General features: G+C 42.7%; 1 protein-coding gene across 4 annotated transcripts in view; it reads right to left on the bottom strand.

Moving 5' to 3' along the window:
• The window catches only part of LOC122748667 (TCDD inducible poly(ADP-ribose) polymerase), a 44057-nt gene that overhangs the window by 14389 nt on the left and 20171 nt on the right, over positions 1 to 9497 (bottom strand). For all 4 annotated transcript variants that reach the window (XM_043994464.1, XM_043994467.1, XM_043994466.1 and 1 more), the window contains exons 3-4: positions 3305 to 3473; positions 788 to 969 (exon numbers count right to left, since the gene is read on the bottom strand). In XM_043994464.1, coding sequence (XP_043850399.1) covers positions 788 to 969; positions 3305 to 3473 — 351 coding nt within the window. The remainder of the gene's footprint in view (positions 1 to 787; positions 970 to 3304; positions 3474 to 9497) is intronic.

Below are 9497 nucleotides of genomic sequence, written 5' to 3'. Positions count from 1 at the left end.
CAAAGGTTAGCAGGCTAGGTAAGAGAGAGGAAGAGATACATTTGGAAATTAAGGTGTTTCATTGGACTTGGAATCAGGAATGATCTGGGATTGAGTTCTCCTTCCTTCCAACCCTTACTCTTTGAGTCATAGCAGCCAAGTCAATTCCCTTCCCTGAAGCTTAATTTCCTCACCTATAAAATGAAAAGAAGCAATGTGACATAAAGAATAGATAACTACATTTAGAGGCAGAAAGACATGGATTCAAGTCCAACTTCTGCCACACACAGGCTTTGTTCCTTGACCCTGAATAAATCACATAACCTCTCAGTGGCCCATAGCAATTATCTCAGTAGATCAGTTGCAGAACAGTCACTGATTTGCCTTGGTAGAAAATTTCCTATTTGAGTGAGATCATAGGTCCAGTAAACAACAAAAACGGGCACCATTAGCATCTGCCTTATAGGATTCCTAGTGTGAGGCTCAGAAGGAGAAAGCCAGTGTAGAGTGCTTGTTTTGTAATCCATAAAGTTCTTTTTTGGTGGTGATCTTCAAAAAGAGTTAAGCATTTTGGAACCCTTAAAATCATATCTAAACACTATTATAAAAATGTAGCAAGTATCCAATGTATCCAAACAATGCCAACAACTGGCTTCACCTCTCCATCAGACAGAAGAGTATCTGTCACCTTACAGGATGTTCTCTAGCTAGCAATCAAAGGCAGCCAAAGTAATATAAGGTCCAGTTCCTGCATGTGGCTGAAAATACACACATAAAGAATAAAAGAGCCCTTTCTGGGTCTACTTACTGGAGATAAGGCATCAGCACCAGACAGGACCGCAAAAGGGGTCTCTTTTTCATTATCCTTCGAGAGAAGATGCTTTGCTGGTAGTTATCCTTGATGTTCAGAATGTACTGGTGATGCAACATCGAGAATCGGACCTCCCTCAGCCTTCGGAAGCTGGTTTCTTCTATCAGTCGAATGACAGACTGTTGAACAATAAACTGTTCAGTTAGAAAACAAAATGGACCAGAAGAAAGCAAAATAATCCAAACACCAACTTCATCAGCTCGTGACCAAGGCCACGATGCTGCCAATGCCACAGCATCTAGATGAAAAGAGAGGAAGATGAGGCTGCAGATTTAGAACTAGAAGGGACTTCAGAAGCCCATTTGGTCCAATCCTATCAGACAGATGAGGGAACCCAAAGAGATGAACTTCCCCATGATTATACAGTTCATAAGTGGCAGAGACAGGATTTGAACCTAGATCATCTGACTTGAAATCCAGCATGAATTCTACTCTACCACACCACTCCAATGGATCTGGGAATCTCCTTAATGTGGATATCCCCTTCAATGATACAGATTGCAACTCACCCAGAGTATCTTTATCAAAAAAGGCAACGTTGAGGTAACCTGTGTAAAGCAGGCATAGACCAGAGAGAGAGAGCCTAGTTTCTTCTGTTCAAATGTGTCATAGCTCCTCTTATATGACAATACCATCCCAAATGTTAATACTGTTCTGCTGGGACTGAGACTGAGAGGTAACTAACTCCATTCTACTCTGGCTGTGACTATCTGCTTGAGTCTCTTTGTTTATACTTCTTGGGGGGGGGGGGATTTCCATGAGGAATTAAGGATAGAATTGTGCAAAGTTCAAATAAATCAATCCAGCCACCAACCCAAGAAGCCTGCCAAAGGAAGAAATGAAAGGCCAGACCAATTATTTGGAGAATACATTTAACAGTCACCTTCTCTGCATAGGAAATAGTTGCTAAAAGACAATACGTTATTTCATCTCATGATACTGTTCAGTGACCAATATACCCTCTTTTTTTTCCTATTGCTTTTTTTTTTTTTCCAGGCAATGGGGGTTAAGTGGCTTGCCCAGGGTCACACAGCTAGTAAGTGTCAAATGTCTAAAGCCGGATTTGAACTCAGGTACTCCTGAATCCAGGGCCGGTGCTTTAACCACTGAGCCATCTAGCTGCCCCCTATTGCTTTTTTTGTTGTTGTTTGTTGTTTTTTTTTTTTTTTAGTGAGGCAATTGGGGTTAAGTGACTTGCCCAGGGTCACACAGCTAGTAAGTGTTAAGTGTCTGAGGCTGGATTTGAACTCAGGTACTCCTGACTCCAGGGCCGATGCTCTATCCACTGAGCCATCTAGCCGCCCCCCCCCATTGCTTTTTAAAGAAGAGAGGAGTCTAAAACAGATAACCCAGCTTTTCCTGTCTGTGTGTGAGTGCATGCACGCATGCACATGCACACACACACACACACACACTCGTGCATATGTATGCACACGCACAGGTAGATAATAAATTTAAATCACAGAGAAAGGCCAAATTCTCCAGACATGAAATTAACCCTCTGAAGTCAATTTCAAGGCTTTTAGACATGACTCAGCATTCTCCACCAAAAAAGAGTAGTAGACCAGCAGCCTTTCCTTTACTTGCTTTGTGATTAATGAGCTGTCCTCGGTACCTTGGACTAAGGATGCATGTGCAGAGAGGCCAGAGTATGAAGCAGGAATGATCGATTGGCTTGACCACAACTCAATAAACATTTGCAAGTACATCTTCCTGGGGACAGACTGTGACTGTTCTGTCCTAGTCTCCTGACATGCTAACAACATCACATGCCCTCTTCCCATGGGCCAGGTGTGGCCCTGAGATACTCCAATACACACACTTCAGATCGAAAGCTATTTCAAATGGAGGGATGGGGCAATATTTATCTTTTGGATTTTGCTTTTAAATTCAAACATATATATATAGACATACCAACCACTCCTACCACCCCCTACTAGAAATAATTTAGCTTGATTTTTCACTAGTTTTGACAAATTTCTGAGGTCAGCATTTGTTTTTTGTCAAAAAAAAAGAGGTTCTATTTCTGATGATGGGGAAAAAACAATTGAAGGGTAAGTTTTCTATCCAGTTAGTCTTTAGCTTTTTGTTTGCTTTTTGCTCTTTTTAATGAGTATAGATATATAGCCAGGCACATCTTAATCATTAGATATTAGATTTAGAAAGGATCTCATTGGCCACTGAGTCAAACCTCATTCATTTTACAGATATGTAAACAGAGGCTGAAGGAAGTTAAATGACATTTAATGTCACACAGATAATAGGCTTCAGAGAAGGATCTGAACGCAGATCTTCTGATTCACGAGTCAACACCCCTTCCATTATATCATACGGCTTCCCCAGATACAATTTAAAATGGTGCCTGTTTGTTACTGGGCTGAGACACAAGTGGCAAAGGGAGAAAGGAGGGAGTAAGGGGGCCCCAATGCTATTCTGATGATTAACTATTAGTACCTCTGGGTATTCTCGCCAGCCAAAGTGATCTCTGCAGAAATACTTCCAGACCGTGTGGTAGTTGGAGCTGACATTGAAAGATGAAGGTGTGGACAGTCTTCGAATTTGATCAAATTCAGTTGTCTCATACACACTCATTGCATTCAAATCCGCCCAAAATTCATGTCCCCTAAAAAAAAGCAAGGGAACCAATATTTAGTGCATTCACAGAATTACACATTAGCCTTTGCTGGAGTTAAAACTCACTGAGGTAATACAGGAAGGCTCCTCATTACAGAGTAACAAGAAAGAAGAGAGTGGTAACACTCCTGTTCAAATATTGTTAACCTATTATCAAGCATGAGCACCCATGTGCCTATTTCATTCTGTTGGCCTAGAATTCCCAGTCTCCCATTTTCCCTTCTCCCCACCCCCCCTCTCCCCAGGATCACAGTAAAGCTGAATGGGATTTCAGAAGTCATCTAGGCCAACTCCTTCATTTTCCAAATGAGGAAACTGAGGCATATTAGTTAAGTGACTTGCCGAGGATCACATAAGAAATAAATGTCTGAGGCAGGACTAGATCTCAGATCTTGTATCCAAGCCCAGACCTACTGAGCCACTTTCCCAAAGCTAAAATAAGCTCATTGATAACAGGGACTATTTCTTTTCTATTATAGCTTAATAAATTATTGTTTTAATAGAGACAGCTAGGTGGTTCAATTGAGCATCACACCGAGAATCAGGAAGACCCGAGTTCAAATGTGGCCTCAGACACTTCCTAGCTATGTGACCCTGGGCAAGTCATTTCACCCTGTTTGCCTCAATTTCTCCCTATGCAAAATGAGTATAATAGCACCTATCTCCCAGAGTTGAGGATCAAATGAAATAATTTTTAACACTCTTAACACAGTGCCCAACACATGGTAAGTGCTTAATAACTGCGCTAGAATAGTTCCTGATAAATACCACTCATCATTAAAATCATCTGGCTCTCTTCTTGCTTGCTATGGGAAACCAGGAAATGTCTATATTTGTTTGATGAATGGCAGAGAGAAGAAGAAAGAGAGAGAGAACTGAATGATAGCCATGTGCTTAGTAATTCTCACTAACTCTACCCCAAGAGCAATGAACAGCAACATCCTCTTTCATCCCATTGGCTTTATTATTAGGAGATTTAGCTGTAGGAATAGTTTGGGATTGTTTAGCTTTCCATTGTGTTACGACAAAAACAGCCCTTTGCAGATCTCCAGAAGCTCATTAGGAAAAATGAAAGACAGAAAGAATCCCAGCCCAGAGAAGTCACTGTATGAATCAGAACCCTTCAGGAAATTCACACATCTGATTCATAAAGGGAAGCCTAATTAAAACACGAACACTTGGGTTTTCTTTCTTTGTGAAATGGAACTTGCTCAAAGTTTTGGAAACAAATGAAATGCTCTTTTAAATAAACAAATGTTATGTTAAATATAGTTAAATAATGGCCCTTGGTGTAGGCATGAAAGACGGTGCCCTAGGTGGGGCAAGAATCCCGGTTCTGCCACCATCTGACCCCCTCTGGCAAATCACAACCTCTGTAGCCTTGGTTTCTTCATGGGTAAAAGGATAGACGAGAAGATATCGCTAGGGTCCCTTTCAGCTTGAAATCTCATGAATATTCTATGATTATACGACCTCTGAAACCACGGAATCCTATTTCTTGTTCACGATGGAAAAACAACTCGATTTTCCAGAGATCATCTTAAAATGGACCCTCATAGCTTACAAGCTGACTTCTTCCCATCTGGCTAATGGTGGGAAGTTGGTATATGTGAAAATCCAGGTGTTTGGACAGATTGTTGCTATTAAGTAAATTGCTCCCTGCCTGTCCTTCATGGGCTTTGGAAGCATGTCAAATCAGGCCACCAAGCTTGGCTGGCTGGACAGAGCTAATGGGGTCATTGGTCTGATCATCACAAAAGCCAACTGGTTGAGCTCTCCCAAGTTCAAGGGACAGTGTGTACCTACACCCAGGCCTGGTCATATTGCAGATGCATGTCCATCGGCCACAATCCCACTCATAGAATGGGGATGAGTCAACGCAAATCCATAGGCACTCCTGGGAAAGCAACTCAGAACCACATGTCACTGGCCCGAGGAACAATGCTGAGCAGCATATAAAAGGACAGCAGTCCACTACCCTGTGGACAAGTCCTAAGCTTTCTCCCACACTAAACTAATTAGCAGGGCCTGGATGAATGACTAGTATACAGATGCTGTTTTAAAATAATCTGACAAGTGCAATTTTGAAAATGGTGGGGGAGGGGGAGGGGGAGGAGGAGGGAGCACAAGCAACTCTGACCTAGTGAGATCACTCACTGTTGGAAATCAGTGTGCCCTCCTCCCTCACCATGTAGGACTCCAAATATAACCGGCAACCACAGCATGTAATACTAGTTAGTGAACCTAGAAACTCTCAGTGCTAGTGCCAGCAGAGAGCCAGAGAGACACAGAGAGGCAGACAGACAGACAGACACAGATGGATAGACAGAGGTGGGGAAGAGGAGGGGAGGGCAAAAATGAAACCCCTCTTCCATACAAGGATCGTTAAAGGGGGAGCTGGAAGGACGTTAGAAGCCAATCTGGTCCCAGATCAGATGAGGAAACTGAGGTTCAGAGAGAACAAGTAATTAAAGCAGGAAGTAGCAGTGTTAGGAAATGATTCGGGTCCTCTGGAGTATGGAATGAATGGCCCCTGTTCATCCAAGAGCCCCTCTGTCATCCTCTTTTCCCTTTGTCCTCCCAAAGTCCATTCCAATGGGGTCTCCTGTGGCCCCGACACCCGCTTATACTGGACTAGATCAATGAGCAGGTGGGCTACACTTCACGATTGATTGAACGCTTTCTGCAAACCCCCCACAACTATGATGCTTAAAACTGGGCCATCGAGTAGCTGAGTGGGAGAGGGAACAAAGGGCTCTCTGGCACATACCTGCTGTTTAAAATGAACCATGCCACAGAAAGCTGGCATTCTGGGTAATGCAAAATATATTTTAGGTGTTGTACCAGGTCAGGCCCCAGCCTGGAGGGATTCATTGGGAATGTCACCATAGGATCACAGACTTCAAGTTGGAAGGGCCCCTAGACCAACTCTCTCATTTTATAGGCGAAGAAACTGAGTCAAGATAGAGGCAGTGGCTCGCCTGAGGTCACGCAGGGAGAATTTGAATCCATGTCCTGTGACTCCAATGTGAGCACTCAATATCAGGCAGCCCTTTAGCCTTTACTATAACCACCCACCAACCTTACCTTCCTAAACTCCCAGATTCCAAACCCAAACATGCTTCCTCTTAAAACTTCAACTCAAGTTGATTTGCTCTCAATTATGAACAAATAATTAGGAATTCCACAAGGAGGTCAAACAGAATTTCATCATACGTTAATATGCATGATCCCTGCTTTGTCCTGGCTCCATTTCCTGTGTATCTGAAGTCATTTGTTTAATTGACAGGCATTGGCACTCTGGCTAGAGGGTGGGGGAAAAAACCCTTCCATACTGAAACTATCTCAGAGTTAGTTTAACTGTGCTCATCATTTAAGTAATTGCTACTTTAATTAGGGCAGGGAAATACTTTGTGTCTCTTGACTTGCATGAGAACACCAGTGACCACGGTGGCTGTTCCCAGGCTGCTCACGCGCCAAAGTCATTGCTGACTCCAATCCGTTGGCTGCTGAGATTGATGGGTAAAAGGCCTGGTTAGCCTCAACCTGATTTTAGAGCTTTCAGAGACAAACCAATGATAGAAAACCATGGCAGCTTCCTTTCTAAAGATTCATTTTGCCCCTGATCTCCTTTGAACAGGACATGTTTTAGAAGAGCCTACTTTCTCTGCTGAAGATGGACAAACTGTTCCAAAGGGCTCCCCAAGACCAGCATTGCCCTCCACCCTGCCCCCAACAGCTTCTGTGTTCCAAGCCACTACTGGATCAAAAGGCATTTATCATGCACCCATTTATGGGTGTCATACAAGTGAAGACAGTAGGTCAGCAGAGAGGTTAGGGGTGGACCAAGCTTGGAAATGATAACTGAGTTGAATTCAGGAGTGCTGACGATATCAATAAATGGAAGAGTATACAGAGAGGAAGTGATTGACTAGAAAACTCGAAAATGGTGTCTAAGTTTCCTTTTTTGTAAAAGTGAGGGAGTTGGACCAGGTGGCTTCAGAAGTCCTGTCTAGCTCTAAATCTACATACATATATGTGAAAGAAGAAAGTCATGGGCCCCAGGAATTGAGCAAGGTAATGAAACTAGAATTGATTTCCCTAAGATGCAACGCCTCCATGGAGAATTAGAAAGAAGTCAAATCCAAGCCAGGGGTTGCGGGGTTATAGCATGAAGGATGGATGTGAGTCACTTCGCTGCTGAATAACCCTGCCTGCACAGGCTTCCTTCGCCAACACACACACCATTATGAGGCTCCAGACACAAAATAACTCCACTCTAACAAGAGACACCATTCTTATGGCTTAGGTGCTCTACCCCTGCTGTCCTCCCACCCTGCACATATCTTGACAAACTAATTAAGTCTGACATTTTCCAGCATATTTTATCAATGCCTTGTGTGCCAACACCCACACTGATTCAGCAAATATGCCCCCCCACCATGAGCATTATTCCTTTGTATGCCTTGATAACCACAGGCACCTACAGACCAGAGAGAAGAAGAAAAATAAGACTGCAATGTAAACGGTAAATAGTGTTGCTGTGAGCATCCAAATGAATGAAAGGAAAATGACTGATACTGGTGAGAAAGAGGCTTTGAGGAATATAATCCCCATCTGCGATAAATGGTCCCATCTTTCTTAGGCTCAACGCCCCCCTCCACTTTGGCCCTAGTACAGAGAAGAGCTATTTCTGGGCAGCTTCATGATTTAGAAATCATAAAAAATAATGAAGAAAAAAATAACCGTGCTGGGGAAAAAAAGGGTCTGGTGGCAACCAAAGTAGATAACATGGATTTTTGTTTCCATCAGGGCTGAAGAAAAAATTCACTTTGCACTTAGATCTTTTTTTATATCTTTGGTTTATGTTTAGGTAAATGAGCCAAGATAATTAAGTCTCTGAAGAAGTAGCAACATTTATGCAACTGTCACAGATAAGAAAAAATAGAAGCACTGCTGAACCCCCTTCTTAAGAAGGATGCTGAATTCTTACTACTAGCCAGGGAGTGGATACTCAGAGATCAAAATACTTAGACACCAGGGATAAATAGAATTAGGGTGTTTTGGTCTGCAGAGCTCTAAACTGTTTAGCCAAACAAACCAACCAATAAGCATTTCTTAAGGTCCTACTATGCGCCAGGCTCTGTGCTAGATGATAGGGATACAAAGATATAACATGTAATAGTCCCTGACTTCAAGGAGCTACTGGTGTGGGAGTGGGGGTGGACCTCTACTTAAAAATGCAGATAAGCAATAATACAAATGATGTGCGAACCAAGTACAAGGAGATTTGGTCAGGAAGGGCACTAGCAGTCGGGGCTATCAGTCATCATTCAAGTGATACCTCTGTCCCAAGCACTGTGCTGGGGATACAAGGAAAAAAATCAGCTTGGGAAGCCTCCCGCCTTATGTTGGAGTCATGGGGGCATAGACTTTGAACTGGAAGGGACCTTGGAGGCCACTCAATTCAATGTCTTCATTTTACAAAGGAGAAAACTGAGTCAAATCCAAGTTTTCGAAATTTAGGCAGGATTTCTTTGGATTTGAGAGTGTGTGTATGCGTGCACGTGCACATGCACACGCATGCTCGCATACACATGTGTATAGCATTAAAAAAAAAGGAAGATGCCCTCATTGGACCCAGTATCATTTAATTACAATTCAACCTTTTAGACCAGGGGCTCCTCACCGTTTTGTGTATCTTGTATCACCTTCCCCTTGGGCCACCTGGTGAAACCTGGGGACTCCTCTGAATAAGGTTTTTTAATTCATACAATAAAATCCATAGCATTATAAAGCAAACCAATGACATCAGAATAGAGTTATCAAAATAGCTATTTTTAAAAACCTAAGTTTTGTGTACCCCAGGTTAAGAAGCCCTGTCATACATCCTATTGAGGATTGGGGATGAGAGATAAAAGCTATGCCAAGGCTTTGGATCACTGTGAAAGGAGAGGACAAAAGGTAAATGCAGTCTATTTGAAGTACAGGTTCTCCTGTTGTAAAGCCCAGA

The sequence above is a fragment of the Dromiciops gliroides genome, chromosome 3, assembly GCF_019393635.1.
Source record: "Dromiciops gliroides isolate mDroGli1 chromosome 3, mDroGli1.pri, whole genome shotgun sequence".
Classification (NCBI taxonomy): Eukaryota; Metazoa; Chordata; class Mammalia; order Microbiotheria; family Microbiotheriidae; genus Dromiciops; species Dromiciops gliroides.
This window is presented reverse-complemented; position numbering and strand designations above follow the sequence as displayed.